The sequence below is a fragment of the Garra rufa genome, chromosome 12 (genome assembly GCF_049309525.1).
Source record: "Garra rufa chromosome 12, GarRuf1.0, whole genome shotgun sequence".
NCBI lineage: Eukaryota > Metazoa > Chordata > Actinopteri > Cypriniformes > Cyprinidae > Garra > Garra rufa.
This window is the reverse complement of record NC_133372.1, coordinates 4,629,587-4,646,557: the sequence shown is the minus strand read 5'-3', so window position 1 is coordinate 4,646,557 and position 16,971 is coordinate 4,629,587. Positions and strand designations below refer to the sequence as shown.

The 16,971-nt window shown below is 33.1% G+C and overlaps 1 protein-coding gene across 1 annotated transcript in view; it reads left to right on the top strand.

The window, feature by feature from the left end:
- LOC141346814 (CMP-N-acetylneuraminate-beta-1,4-galactoside alpha-2,3-sialyltransferase-like) overlaps nt 1–16,971 on the top strand; it is an 82,779-nt gene that overhangs the window by 7,573 nt on the left and 58,235 nt on the right. Inside the window, exons 3-5 of the mRNA XM_073851774.1 lie at nt 2,902–2,949; nt 7,151–7,193; nt 12,975–13,067. Of these exons, the coding sequence (XP_073707875.1) occupies nt 2,902–2,949; nt 7,151–7,193; nt 12,975–13,067 (184 nt within the window). The remainder of the gene's footprint in view (nt 1–2,901; nt 2,950–7,150; nt 7,194–12,974; nt 13,068–16,971) is intronic.

Sequence of the window (16,971 nt, the reverse complement as noted above, 5' to 3'; positions counted from 1 at the left end):
TTGAACGGCAGTTTATATTGTCACAAATTATATTAATTTGTGAATAAAGGTCAGATATCTTTCATGTTTGTGACAATGAAACAATGGAAGTATCAATCTGTTGATCATTAGCTGTGCTATTCATACTAAACTACAATTTGTTACTCTTGTCAGCTTTGTATTAGGAGACAGAAAGTGTGAACAGCACTTTATTTGACTACATGCAAAGGTGAAAATGTGCAGTTATTATGTTACACAGACAACAAACAACTGTAGTTGGTGTAATCCGGTTGATTCACTTAATTAATCTTATGTTTGACAGATCAAACCAGTTAATGTAGATGACATAATGACCTGGTTTCACAGACAGGGTTTATAGACTAAGCCAGGATGAGGCTATAGTTCAGTTAGGTAATTACATTTAGGCAATTTTTATTAAATGTGCCTTAAAAAAAAACAATTAAAGGCTGATATGTCAGATCAGTCAGTGCAAGTTTCTTTCAGTTGGGATCAGACTTACATTTTAGTCTGGGACTAGGTTTAAGCCTTGTCTGTGAAACCGGGGGTTTATGCACAGTGTAAAAGACCTTTGATTTTGTTTCATGTAGTCGTTTATGGAGTTCAGGTAGTGTCTGCCGCTCTGTTTTAACACACATTAGAACTGGGAATAATCTTTCTAACTAAGTCTGAGCAGCATTTGTTAGTCATTTTGCTGCAGTTTGCTTTTTGGCACATACAACAGGACATTTTCGCTTTCACGAGGCTGCGTCACTCTAAAATTGAACCACAAAATGCTACCATATTGCTTACTTGTGTAATTCATAATCTATGTGCAAGAACAGGAAATCAGCTCATAGTCACACACAGACGTTGCAAGTGCTGCTGCATTTTGCACGTTCCTAGTATAGATATGGTGTGGTTTTCTATACATTTTCTGGCTTCCCACTAAAGTCTATTTACCAGAAACACTTGACTGTAAATTGCAATTGAATTTACCTTGCTGTTTTATTACAGTGTTTGGTACAGTTCTCAAACCGTTTTATCAGGTCACAGTCCAACAAATAAAATGAATGACCCAGTTAAATATCTCTGTTTATCAACCTTGTTTTTCTGTACTCTGTCAATTATGGATGTATATGGGTAGAAATTCCATTTGAAATGTATTTTGCAAAATGGCAATGTATTTCTGTATTTAAATTGACATTGTGCTATACATATGTGCAACATTCAGTGCAAAATGAAAATTAAATAATTAGCATGTTCTATTTTCTATACTAATTTTAATATGCAAAGTAAAAACATATTTTAACGCTTTATAAGTTGCAAAATTAAAATGAAAATGTATTACCCAAATTGATTAGATATGTTAGATATGTCCAAGCAAACATTGTACTAAAATTATAATTTAAATGCTGTTTTTCCTAAATGCATTCAGACTTACGATTAGGACAAATGTCTTATGTAAGTGTCAATGCATTTAAGAAAAATAAAAGACATTTAAATCACCATTTTTCTACTGTTTTGCTGCACCTTTGGCTCAGAATTCATTCTGGAATTTTCACTGCATTTTGCTACAATTATCACACAGTATTATGATGAAAATGTGAAGTGTCCTACCCATGAATCTACATGCATTTAGGAAAACATTTAAATGACAGTTTTGCTTGGACATGTACAACATATCTAATTAAATTGGTTAATACATTTTCATTTTCATTTTGCAACTTGTAAAGCATTAAAATATGTTTTTGATTTGCATATTAAGACTAGTGTAGGAAATGGCAAATGTAAATTATGTAATTGAATTTTTATTTACTTTTTGCACTAAATATGGCACATAATTATTGGAAAATGTAAATTTAAATACAAAAATACATTACCATTTTGCATATTACATTTCAAATTGAATTTCGCTACCCATATGCATCCATAGTCAATCACTAACTCTGTATAGAAATGCATACTTAAAGGAATAGTTGACTTAAAAAAGCATTCCTTCACTTGCTCACCGGTGGATCCCCTCCAGTGAATGGGTGCCGTCAGAATGAGATTCTAAACAGCTGATGAAAACATCACAATAATCCACAACTCAGTCCATCAATTAACGTCTTTGTAGGAAACAAATCCATCATTAAAACTGTTGTTTCCAGGTAAATATGAGTCTCTCTCACATTAAAATTCACCCAGATGTTTGTTTTGGACTGTTTTTACTTCTTGATTCAGACAAGATGACCTTTTGTACTAGAGAAAGCAATATTATGGACTCATATTTGAGCTGGAAGCAATGATTTAAAGTTAAAAACATGTTAATGATAGATTTGTTTCTTACAAACATAGCTTTAACTTCACAAGTTAATTGATGTGGATTATTGTGGTGTTTTTATCAGATGTTAGGACTTTCATTCTGACGGCACCCATTCACTACAGAGCATCCATTGGTGAGCAATCTGTTCTGATCTCATCTACCATTTATATGACCTGAGGATAAGTAAATGTTAATATTAATTTTTGGGTGAACTATTTCTTTAAGCATTAGTGGCTTGTTAAATGTATGCTTTGCATCATTTCTCATAGTTTTGCAGGAACTTCAGATGCTGTATGTGTGGTAACTTATGCTTGTTGTTCACTTTCTCTCATACATATAAAGAAAGGAATGCATTGTTTTTAACAGTGTGTCCTCTACTGCACCCTTTGAAGGCCTGTTTGTTTTGTTTAGTTGGATTATAATGGATTATAGTGTTGTATTTGTTGGTACATTAACCAATATTGAGTGAAGTCAAAGCCTTGTTTTACTGTCATCACTCTAGTCTTTGTGCTGCTGCAGAACACTGTTTACAGAGACAATAAAAGCATGTGATCACAACTCAAAACAGAGGTGATGACGTGCTTGCTGTATCCTGAACTCACACTCTTGTGTTTCAGAGGCTGATTTGGATAGGTTACTCTCCGCGGGACGTGTAGTAGCTTCAGGTAGAGGTTTACCGTATACTGTATTCTACAGTAATGTTGGGAGATTCATCTATATAATCAATGATCAGTGTTAAAAACAGTTGCGCTGTTCATATTTGTGGAAACTGATGCATTTATCTCAGGATTCTTTGAATATATGCATCCTTGCGGAATAAATGTATACATTTCTTTACCAAAAATCTTATTGACCCCAAACTTTTATATATGTCAATAAAACCAACAAAGCAAGAGTCAAATTCTTGTTTTCTCAAGCAGCCTTTGAACACTGTTTGAAATCCATGGTTTAAATAAAATATAAAATCACTAAACGGCACATTTGGTCTCCCAACATTATGAAGCTTCTCCATTGCGATTGTAGTACCTAAGCAGAATTTTCCCCTGCACTTTCAGTACAAAGACATCTGTCGTGCTTCTGTCTGACTTAATGATGGAGTTAAAGGAGTAGTTCACTTTCAGAACAAAAATTTACAGATAATGTACTCACCCCCTTGTCATCCAAGATGTTCATGTCTTTCTTTCTTCAGTTGTAAAGAAATGGTGTTTTTTGAAGAAAACATTTCAGGATTTCTCTCCATATAATGGACTTCTATGGTGCCTCCGAGTTTGAACTTCCAAAATGCAGATTAAATGCAGCTTCAAAGGGCTCTAAATGATCCCAGCCGAGGAAGAAGGGTCTTACCTAGCGAAACAATCGTTTATTTTCTAAAAACATTTACAACTAAAAAAAAAAAAATCTAATTTATATACTTTTTAATCTCAAACACTTGTCTTGCAGAGCTAGACAAGACGAGTATTTGAGGTTAAAAAGTATATAAATTTTAATTATTTATTTTTATTATTATTATTTTTTTTTAAATAACCCATCGTTTTGCTACATAAGACCCTTCTTTCCTCGTCTGGGATCGTTTAGAGCCCTTTGAAGCTGCATTTAAACTGCATTCTGGAAGTTCAAACTCGGAGGCACCATAGAAGTCCTCTATATGGAGAAAATTCTTGAAATGTTTTCCTCAAAAAACACCATTTCTTTACAACTGAAGAAAGAAAGACATGAACATCTTGGATGACAAGGGGGTGAGTACATTATCTGTACATTTTTGTTCTGAAAGTGAACTACTCCTTTAATAAAGATTAATATTTTTATGCTTTGCAGATGTTTTGCCATATCAAGCACTGGTGAAAACTCTTCTGAACTCTATTAAAAAGTCATAAACATGGAATGATTTATTTGCTGTAGTACTAAACATTAATCTATTAATGTGGAGTAAATACCAGTACACTCCTTCCCATATTAAAAGATTACATTAATGATATTACTAATAAAGGATAATGTACTGATAATGATACCGACGTTTAATGATTAATTCGGTAACAAAGGTATTCCCTGCAAGATGCAACTGAAGGTCTGTAAACAATATCTGTGACCTGGTGATTATAAAAACAAATGTGTTCACAGTAATACACATGTAAGCGTTTTCAACATGCAGCTATTCCGCTGTTGGACGTGTCAGCATGTCACAGATGTTGTCAGTAGGGCTTAAGCTGCATTTGACCCAGAATGTTTCTTGAGTTAGGCAGTGGTAACAGGTGGCAGGTAGCTGACAGAAGCACTGTGATCTTTGTAAGAGTCCCTGCGCAGTGATTTCTGCTGTGACTAACATCTGCTGCAGCTACTGCGACCTCTAATGCAACATCACTGCTATCGACCGCACTACTGAATGCAGCACTCAGAACACACGTCATGTGCATCGACCTGCTCCAGCAACCCTGAAAGCTCATATGCCTTTCTTTCTTTCTTTCTTTGGTTCATTAATGCTTTTTTTGTTCATTCTTTATTTATTTTGCTCTTTCTTTCATTGTATCATTCTTTGTTTGTTTCTTTCTTTCATTTGATCATTTGTTCGTTTGTTAGTACTTTCTTTTTCTTTCTTTTTTTGTTTTTTCTTTTTCAGTTTGTTCGGTTGTTAGTTCTTTGTTTCTCTCATTCATTCACTTGTTTTTTTTTAGCCCTTTAGTTTTTCAGTTAATTTGTTAGTGCTTTCTTTGTTTTTCATTTGTTTATTCTTTGTTTGTTTGTTTGTTCTCTGTTTCTTTCACTCTTTCTTTCATTCTTTGTTCCTTTCTTTCGTTTGATCATTTGTTAGTTTTTTTCTTTTGTTCATTTGTTAGTTCTTTTCTCGCATTTGTTTGCTTGTTTTTAGCTTTTTCATTTGTTTGTTCATTCTTTCTTTTGTAAATTTGTTAATTTCTTTTTCTGCTTATTTAGCTTTTTCTTTCTCTAATTCGTTTACTTGTTTTTAGCTCTATTTTTAGTTCATTTGTTTGTTAGTACTTTTCATGTTTTTCATTTGTTTATTCGTTCTTTCTTTCTTTATTCATTATTCTTTCGTTGTTTTTTCATTCTTTTGTAAATTTGTTAATTTCTTTCTTTTTCTGTTTGTTTGTTAGTTCTTTGTTTCTCTCTTTCTTTCACTTGTTTTAGCATGTTAGTTTGTTTCAGTTAATTCATTTGTTAGTGCTTTCCTTTTTTCATTTGTTTATTCTTTTCTCTTTTTTATTTGTTTGTTCATTTGTTTCTTTTGTTCTCTTTCATTGTATCGTTTGTCGTTTTTCAAATGTTTATTCTTTTGTTCTGTTTCTTTTTTGTTCTTTGTTTCTCTTATTAGTTTGCTCATTTTTAGCTTTCTTTTGTTTGTTCGTTCTTTTGTAAATTTGTTCATTTCTTGCTTTTTTCTGTTTGTTTCGCTTGTTGGTTCTTTCTTTTTCTCTCATTCGTTCACTTGTTTTTTTTTTCAGCCTTTTTTTAGTTCATTTATTTGTTAGTACTTTCCCTGTTTTTCATTTATTCTTTTTTTTCTTTCTTTCATTTATTTCTTTGTTATTCTGTTCTTTTCATTTTATTGTTCTTTTTCGTTCATTTGTTTGTTAGTGCTTTATTTGTTTTTCATTTGTTTATTCTTTCTTTATATCTTTATTTCTTTGTACTTTGTTTCGTTTGCTCTTTCATTCTGTCATTGTTTGTTTCTTTGTTTTGTTTGATCATTTGTTAGTTCTTTCTTACTTTCCCAGGTTATTCAGGTTATTTTATCAGCAATGGTTTTTTTTTTCCTTTTTTTTTTCTTCCTTTATTGGTTTTCTCTTGTCAAGAAGTAACAAAACTGTAAAATCTTTATGTTTTGAACTGTCATTTTTATGACTGTTATAAAATAAGTCTTCATGGGTAGAACTTTATTACTTGGTTCGGAAAACTATGCAGTCTAATGTTGTGTGAACAATAATATCCTTTTGCTGATCTTACTTGATGGCTGCCAGTCCTCTTTTTATGATTTTATATACATCATATTTTATCTTTTTACATTTTATCAGCTTACACATGCTCATAAAGGTGTATGTTCATTTTATGTGATCCCTATCATCCTTTAGGCAAACAAAACCCCTTGTGTAAAGAAGCTTAGCTATATAATGAACTCACATAGCTATTGCTAGTTTCTTGCCACGCATATTTTTCACACTCTTTTTTCTTCTTACACCAATCTGTATTTCATGTCCATATTTCGACTATACAGTTTCATATGAAGTTTGTGAAATGTTCAGCCAAAAACATACCTAATGCAAAAATGCAAATACTTGACTGATGCATTGCAAGTGCACATTTCTCATATAGTTAATTGTGTTACTTTCACGTTAATCAAGGTGATAGTTACCATTACTGGTAATTAAGTGGCAGCACACCTGAACAAGCTAATAAATGTCTTCAAGATCATTAAAAAAGCTACAGGCAGGTGTGTTTGATTAGGGTTGGAGCTAAACACTGCAGGACAGTTGCCCTCCAGAACTGAAGTTGCCCAGCCTTGGCATAGAGTAGCCTATGTTTTAGTATTTTTCTTCCTATTCAGGCTATTCAGAGTCATTATTCAATTTTGTTTATTTTATTGTTGTTGTTTTTTTTTTACTATCAGCTATCACATGTACAACCCATGTTGTACAAACAGTCATCAGCCTCTCACGTTTCTTTCTGTGTAACTACAATAACAATCTGTTTTTTTTTATAACCTTTGTTTCTAACAACAAATCTTTTCTGCCAAACTACTTCCATTCTTTCTTGTTGACACAGAGACAATAACATACTGCATCTTTCTCTTTCTCGTCTTTGTCTTTCAGGGACATAAACTCTGTTCATTTCTTTTATTTCCTCTCTCTTTAGAGTATGACAAGCTAGGATTCCATACCAAGCTGGACAGAAAACTGTAAGTAACACATAGTTGAGCGTTAGTTTGTGGTTTATGTGTGAGTGTGTGTGGTTCTGTTCCAAAACCTAGTGATTTGCCTACATGGGCAGCATTTTAATTTGCACTCTTAATGAGAAAGGTTACTGATGCTAACCCTTACCAAGAAGAAGTATACTTCAAGTTTATTTTATTAAGTATGCTTAAGTAAAATTCAAGTATATTTTTAAGTATACTTTATGTAGTAAGTTTACAAATATCAGTGTACAAGTAGTGTCCTTTTAAGTGTCCTAACCCTAAGTGTACCTTAGGACTAAATTGGCCCACTTTCTAGTATATAAAAGTATACTTTTATGTATACTTTAAGTAGGGGTGCAACGGATCGCAGATGATCCGTGATCCGTACGGACCGGACCCCACGGTTCGGTACGCATGTGGTTCGCGGATTAACTGTTAAATTGAACCATCATAGAGTAAAAGGGTATGATTTGCATATGTTTTGTCTTGTCAATTTACCCATTCAAACTACTTAAACTGCTGCAGCAAAAGAGAACACGCGCGCTGTTTCTTTCTTTCTTCTTTCTTTTTTTTACCGCTGCCGCACATACCTGAAGCGAGCACGCGCACAGAGAGATACGCGCGATTCAGACTGCGTGATTCACAGGTTGATTCCTCTTTAAAACTTCTCTTAACATACATACAAAGTTATGTTTAATACCCGTTTTGGTATTCTGGTAAACACAGTCGGTTATGTCTTCAGTGAACCGAAACAGCTGAGAAAGATGTGTGCCAGTATCAGAGACGTGCATTAAGCCTTAAAGAGACAGCGTCCAATAAATACCTGCAGTGAGAAGCACTAGTTATTTTACAATTAAATATTACATTTCTGCACCTGAATACTAGTGTTATTGATTTTATTAGTAACTTTATTTTGTATTCATCTACACTTTTCATTTTTGTAATTGACTTTATTAGTTCAGCTAGTAGTTTTTGCTGTGGATTAGAAGTACTTAAAGTTAGCATACAGTAATTATTAAAAAAACAAACTTTTTTTTGTTTTGTTTGTTTTTTGCTGATCCGAAAAATGATCCGATCCATGACTCCAAATCCGTGATATGATCCGAACCGTGAGTTTTGTGATCCGTTGCACCACTAACTTTAAGTATAACAGTAGTAAACTTTGAGTATGCAACTAGTTTACATCTAAGTTTTAAGTTTGTACTGCAAGTATACTAAAAGTGAACTTACAGGTATACTAATTAAATATATTTTCAGGCATTTTTTAGGCATACTAAACTACCAGTTTAGTAATTTAATACTGCAAGTATACTCGTAAGTTTTCTTTAAGTGAACTTTACATCATACTTTAAGTATACTACTATGTCCCTGGTTGGGTATTAATTTGTATATATTTTGTTAAATAAATAGCTGAACATACAAAACATCAAAAGAAAGAACAGTGTATCTGCTTGTAAACAAAAACAATTTATTCTTGCTTCATGCATTATTTTTTTTATAAACACTTGAATGTGGGTAAGCTTCATAAATAAAAATTAATAAATAAACAACATTTTAAACAAAAAAAACAAAAAAAGACTACTCATGTTTATCAAAACGTAGATGGAGCACAAAGCTTGACAGTCATTATTACTTCTTCATGGGTCGACATTTTATTCCATAACATTACACAGTTTTACATATCTATGGTTTTGATGCTGTTTTATGTTGTGTTAGATTACATGTGGAAGCATCTGTTGTTTCGGTTTCTTCTTCACTTTTGTGTTTTGGAAATTCTGTACAGAAGATGTGTAATAGCGCCCCTTGCGTATAACAATGAAAACACAGATTTTCAGAGCATAGCTCAAATATGTTTGCTAATATATGACTTTTTCTAAGTATAAGTATACTTAAATGTCATTTTAAGTATATTACTAAGACGTTTATAAAGCACATTGCTGAGAAGCACATAAAAAGTACACTGAAAGTATACTTTCATATTTTTTAGTTTAAAAGAAGGGTAACACTTTATAATGACGTTCAGTTGTAAGTCTTTTATAAGTGATTAGTTAATGATGAAATAATCATTTACAAAACATTCACAAATGATTATTAAGTGATATGCTAACAATTTGTGTATGTTTTGTTGATTAATGTACAAGTCATTTACAAATTAATTTACAAGTAATTAGTTAATGATGAACTAATTATTTACAAAACATGACTATGTGTTTATAAATTATGAATAAGTGATATGTTCATTTTATTGTAAGTACTATGCTAACGATTTACCCATCTGTCGTAAATTATCTGAAAAATGGCATATCGTGAAATAATCAAACAGATCCTTAGTAAATGGTTAAAAATTAACTTGAAGTTGATATGAAAAAAAAAATTGAGGTTCCTGTGAAAGTTTGTTTAGGGCGTTATAAAATACTAAATAACCTTATATAGTCTGGTGCAAAGTGCATAAGTACATAGTGAATAAGTGAAGAGTGTATAGTGCGTCATTTGGGGCGCAGCTCATGTTTGCCAAAGAAAACATCTTTACCCTCACCAGTCAGAACTTGCATTGCAGTACACACTTCAAAGTATTCAAAAGCTGTTGATGAATAAATAATGAATAAATCATTTAAAAATCTTTCTGCATCCCCTAATCTAGTGTAAACTCATCAGTTGTAAATGTTTTACAAACCTGCCGGTTCCAGGTTGTGTGGGTGTCAGGTGGGTATACACACTGGGTGAAAGACCTTTGAAAAATGAGTAAAACATTTACAACTGATGAATTGTTTACACTTTAGATTAGGGGATGCAGAAAGATTTGTCAATGATTAATTAATGATGATATCTTCAGTGAAGGATAAACATTTAAATGACTGATGATAATATATTAACTAGTAACGTATTAACCACTTACTAAGGATCTGTTTGATTATTTCATGATATGCTATTTTTTAAGATAAATTGACAGATTTGTAAATTGTTAGCATATTACTTAATAATCATTTGTAAACGTATAATCATGTTTTGTAAATTATTAGTTCGTCATTTTCTAATCACTTGTAAATGATTTATAACTTAATCTACAAAACATATAAAATACTAACATATCACTTATTAATCACTTATGAATGCATATTGATGTTTTGTAAATGATTAGTTCATCATTAACTAATTACTTGTAAATGAATTAGCAAAACATACACAAATTGTTAGCATATCACTTATTAAACATTTATGAATGTTTTGCAAATCATTATTTTATCGTTAACTAACCACTTATAAATGACTTACAACTGAACGTTATTATAAAGTGTTACCAAAAGGAGTATACTAAAAGCAAATAGGGATGCACCGAAATGAAATTCTTGGCCGAAGCCGAAGCCGAATAATAATGAAATGCTTGGCCGAAGGCCGAATACCGAACGCGGTGTTTCGCATTTTTTTCCATTTATTTTGCCAATTTTTTCACCATTACAATAATTAAATAGTAAAAATTTGCTTTTTACTATTTTGCATTGCTTTTCAGAGAAATAAATCAAATAACAAAAATACAATTTCAAAATATTTATTTAACACTTAGCAAACTTCTTTTTCATAAGGGAAATATGCTGCCTACTTTTGTCTCCAGTCGTTTTGAATCTCTATTTATATGACTCACAGAACTGTTGTCTATGTTCAAAACCATTCCATTTCGGTTATGACGTTGCCTTAGAAGCCAGCTGGCTTTGTAGGGCAAGATTGCTCACTAGGTTTCGTAACAGAATGTGCATGTATGTGTGAGTTCACTTTGGCCTGTACTGTCCGGCAATTTGTCTCTCTTTATAACTCGGCTTGTTGTTTATTTGAGCTTTACTTTAGAAGGATAATTAATGGTGCCCTAAAGCATTTCTAATGAATGATCTCTTGGCTCTCACCCAGCCTTGTCTGATTTAACAGTCCTGATTGTATCTGTATGGGAGGTCCGTTTACCCGAAGTAAAACATGGCTCGACCTCTCTTATTACCATTAACGGCCACCTGTATAAATGGCACTGTCAACAGGTCATCTTTATATGTCCAGCACTCACAGTATTGATGTAAACTTACTAGAAAGTTTCCATTTGCCGGCCTGTGAATTAGTGGGTTTATACTGGCGCTTATATAAAATAAACTACTCCTCACACAAGTTGTCATCTCATCGAGCAGCCTTTATCGTTGTTGTACATCCTCTGGGCACAGTGAGCTCGACACAGCTGCTTTCCCCTTCTCTCTAGAGCCCAAAGCATTTAGTAAGATGCAGAGCTCTGTTTCTTGCGTGTTTGTCTGCTTGCGAATTAATGAACTTCCATAATCATCAAATTAAAATCAATCAAATTCTTTATACTCACTGCCATGTTTCGAACAGATTGTGTATTGTGCATGATTTCACAAAATCACAAAATTTTACATACACCTTGCAGAATTAATTATTTTACTGAATAAGAGGGATTATACAAAATGCATGTTATTTTTTTTTTTTAGCACTGACCTGAATAAGATATTTTACATAAAAGACGTTTACTGTCCACAAGAGAAAATAATTGCTAAATTTATAAAAATTACCCTGTTCAAAAGTTTACATACGCTTGATTCGTAATACTTTGTTACCTGAATGATCCACAGCAGTCCCTTGTTTGTCCTGAAAAGTTAAACTGCCTGCTGTTCTTCAGAAAAATCCTTCAGGTCCCACAAATTCTTTGGTTTTTCAGCATTTGTGTATATGAACCCTTTCCAACGATTGTATGATTTTGAGATCCATCTTTTCACACTGAGGACAACTGAGGGACTCATATGCAACTATTACAGAAGGTTCAAACACTCATTGATGCTTCAGAAGGAAAAGCGATGCATTAAGAGCCAGGGGGTGAAAACTTTTGAACAGAATAAAGATGTGAACGTATCTTTTCATTTAGTACTGGCCTTTAGAAGCTACAGAAGATACTTGCATGTTCCACAGAAAACAAAATAAGTTCAATTTACCCTGATCTTCAAATTAAAAAAGTTTTAACTTTTAAAAACGTAATGCCTCATTTTTTCCTTCAGAAGCATCAGTTTGAACATTCTGTAATAGTTGCATATTAGTCCCTCAGTGTGAAAAAATGAATCTCAAAACCATAGTCATTGTTGGAAAGTGTCTCAATACACAAAAATTCAGAAAAAACAAAGAATTTGAGGGACCTTAAGGCTTTTTCTGAAGAACAGCGGGCAGTTTAACAGTTCAGAACAAACAAGGAACTCGTGAACAACTATCACTAAACAAAAAAAGCCATCTTTTTCAGGTACTAAATAAAAAATATTTTGTGCGACCCTTTATTTTGATAAAATAATTAACATTTTGCAGATTCTGCAAGGTGTATGTAAACTTTTGATTTCAACTTTTAATGTTAAAATGTAATTTATTGCTGCGAGCAATGCTGTTATTAATTAAAAAATTTAAATTTCGAAAATTTAAAGTTAATTTGAAATTTAAGTTGCTCCTTTGCATTTTGGATATTGTAAAGGCCACAAATATATTTGCACACTTAATCTGCCATGCGTTAGTTGCAAAAAAAAAAAAAAGAAAACGCTTAAGCATGAGCACATTTCAAAGGAAGTTTGTTAGATTTAAACTGATAAAGCAGTAAATATGTGTTGAAAGTGTTGAAAATGAAGACACAAAGTATTGTGACACTGCGTTTGTAAACCGCTAGTGGAACATGTCAGTGGTTAATTTGATTTTCTACACCTGTGGTTACTCTGTTAGGACACCTACTGAAAATGATCGTCTTCTGTCTTTGCTTCTCAGGCCCCTGGAGCTGCAGTATAAATATGGCAATCTCAGTAAAGGCGAGTGTAAACCAGGTTACGCTGAGGCCAAGATGACTTCAATCTATCCAAAGTAAGCTGATCTCATGGTACATTGTGAAAGACTGGAAGTTCACAATATCATATTTGTGAATGTGCATGCAGAAACGCACATCCTTCTTTTGCTATTTGCAGTCCTGCAGTTTAGATAAATAATTTAGATTTAGATGAATAACATTGACATTAAGACCAGGAACAAAGTACAAAAGTTTACTCTACTTGACCTTTACGAGAAATTACAAGATTTCTTTATCGGTTGTGTACAAGCATGACTGGTCAGTTACTGGCACGCTAGTTATTGTTGACCAGATGAAATCGTCTTAAAAAGTGCACAAAGCAAATCTTATACTGGTAACCAGCAATTTTAGCAAATTTAACTGGTTTTATCCAGCTCTATAGGTTAAGGAAGTTTTTGTTTTGCAGAATGACTGAGAACATCCCCTTATTCTTTAGATATGTCTTTTCTTTTTATAATAGTGCATCACTTCATGTGTGTTGTGTAGTTTGTCTCAAACCCATCACACAGAGAGGATCCAGTGCTCTTGAGAGGAGCATTAAAAAACATTTCTTTTCTCTTCTAAATAATTCAGTGCTCGAGAAGATTCCCCACCGTGAAATGCTCTTTATCCCCTCATGTGTTGATTTAAGGCATGTTTCAGAAGTGTGTCTGCAGAAATGATGCAGATCTTTTTTTGGGTCTCTAGTGCTCCTCTGGGCTCCCAGTGCGTGAGAAACCCATGCTTCTGATTCACAACACTGACACGCAAAGCCTTCCTTTAGCCACAGGATTTCTGCCTGAATCACTTAGATTAGTATAAACCCCAGTTTACAGGTCTTGTTAATTCTTATGTTATCAAAATCCTTTTAAAAAACACTTTTTACTTTTTTTTTTTTTTTTATTATTATTCTTCACTGTGGGCTGCATCCATACGTTTGATTGTGTTGACATTATTTGTTGTCAGGTTTTTCTGGTTCTTGGTTCAGGGGTCCGTTCTTCGTACCTCGCTTACTACATCCAAGATCAAATGACACATCCAAGATCAAATCATCGCGCTAACTATGAGCTCGCTATTCCGGTTCTCCGAACGCACCTGTTGTTGATGATTAGTATAGCTGGATGAAGTTATTTGAGATCACTGGGTGGCTTAAAAGGGGCTACGTATCGATAGTAGAAACATTGATCGGCAACTCTTTGATTGGTCGGCGAACATGTCGAAGGAGCGCGCACAGTAATTTTCTGCAGCAGAGCAAGAACTCTTGATTGAGGGTTTTCAGGAGTTTCAGAGTTTAATTAAAATGCAAGGGAACACTGGAGAGGGCTGGCAAAAAGTAGTGAACAAATTAAATGCGTTAATGCTGCCCATGTTACATGTTTTTTCCTTGATATGTTATTTTATTTATATTTTTATTTTTTATACACTACCGTTCAAAAGTTTGGGGCCAGTAAGACTTGTAATAGTCTTTAAAGAAGTCTCTTATGCTCATCAAGGCTGCATTTATTTGATTAAAAAACAGAAAAAAACAGTAATATTGCAAAATGTTTTTACAATATAAAATAATGTTTTTTATTTTAACATACTTTAAAATAGAATTTATTCCTGTGATGAAACGCTGAATTTTTATTAGCTGTTACTCCAGTCTTAAGTGTCACATGATCCTTCAGAAATCATTCTAATATGTGACCCTGGACCACAAAACCAGTCTTAAGGTAGCGCGGGTAGGAATTTGTAGCAAATAGCCAAAAATATATATATATATTAGTATTATATATATATAATATATATATTAGTTTTTTCTTTTTTTACAAAAAATTATAATAACAATAAAAGTTATAAATATTAATAAATAATACTATTAATAAAATTAACCAATACTGCCAAGTATAATAAAAATGAATATATAATTAAATAATAATACAGTAAATATAATTATTTATAAATAATACTATTAATAATAATACATTTTTTATCACCAAGCAACAAACATTTCAGTGGAACATTTTTATAGATGAAGGAACTAATTTTTTCTGTTTATATTCACTTAATGTATTTATAATGTAAATCATTAGAAATTACATTATATATCATTATTTTTGATCATTTTCTGTAATGGCTTTAAGAATTACCCATAATTCATATGAAAGTTTGCTTTTCAGATAAAGATAATTTTGTCCTCATTTACCCCCCCCCCCCCATTACTTTCTTACATTAACATAAAATCATTTAAAAAGAGTTGTCTCAAATTAAAAAAATAAAATAAATAAATATATCTCAGCATTCCTTAAAGTGTTTTCGTTGCATTTTGAAACAACATTAGGGTGTGTAAATGATGACAGAATTTTCATTTTGGGGTGAACTATCCCTTTAAATAGAGCCGAGTTGTGTAAAAATGGGGCTCAGGGCCAGATCACATGACTCAAGTTTGTTCTTGATGCTGAACCTTTCTGGTGTAAGTGGAGTCAGATGGGAATATTAAATAGACCATGACATCTACAGTGTTTGTTGAGACACTAAACCTATAGCATTCAGTTAGCCATGTAATTATCATCTGACACCCATTGTTGAACATGATCCGGGAACCTGTTTACAGCCTGACCACTGTTCTGGAAGTAAAAGCTAAATTTTAGCCCACTGGTAGTAGTCAAGCACACGCATGCATATACGTGCTTAGTTACGGCATCGTATACCAGCTCTGTTTGAGTTAGTAAATGTCCTGCCATAAAATGATGATAAAAAAAGACCATTCTTTCACAGCTCAAGAAATGTTATTATTTTTGTTGTGAACTTGTTTGTATTCAACCTTGATTCTTGATGTCAATGTACTTTGGTAGATAACGATAGAATTAAATGAGTCAATAGTTAACAAGGGTCAAGGGAAAAAATGTAATTTTAGTTTTAATTAGATTTTCTTTATATGGACAACAGTTCATAAAGCAATACATCTGCAGGCAAAAACACTTTTTTTCATGCACCTGTCAAGTTTGAGATTCTGGGCTTGTTGTTGTTTCATTTAAAAAAAGCATGCAACTGGATATCTACTATTTAAAAACAACTAGCATCTGCAACTGTAAATTGCTGTGAAGCCAGAAGTTACTTTTAGTTAGAAAAAAAGAAAATTAGATTATTATAGAAAGGTCTCGAGTACTTGATAAACTGACTTTAACTAAAAAAATGAGTGTTTACTATTGTCCTTTTGCATTATTGACACACTATTTCTCTATTTAATACTGTAAAGCTGCTTTTGACACAATCTGTATTGTTAAAAGCACTATATAAATAAAGGTGACATGACTACTACTTTACATAAAATGGCTTTATAGCCCTGTGATATGTAGCACCCACACCTAACATGTTATACAGTCATTTACACTGCTAATAAAACACTCTGCCATTCAGTCCACAAATACCACCTGGCAAAGCTGTATTTCATAGAGAAACGTCCCGATTTCTGTCAACATCCTCCACCCAGTATGCACCTGATACAACTCTCCACGTCACAAACTACCCCGACCACTACACTGGCTGACAAAACAACACCTGAACACCTCCGTCATGCTGTACGCAGCTGTCCGACCCCTGGAGTAAATGCACTAATGACACAGGTGGTCCCTTGTAATCGATTCCCACGAACACAACCGCGACTCTGCGCTTCCTCACATCCCAACAGTTTAAGTGAAGGTGACACACGCTCCCGCGTTTCTCACTGCCTCAAACCTCCAAACACATACACTTGTGAGGAAAATATGTGAACCATTCATAACTATTAGAATTACCGCCTACGTGAATTCTAGACTATAATCAAATATTCATTTCATAATGATACCAATTTGTAAAGGCCCATATTTTTACAATACCAATGCAGAGGTGAAGCTTTTCAGCAGGTGTTTCAATCAGTTTAGATGTACGTCTAACCTACACACTCTTCAAACAAACCATAAA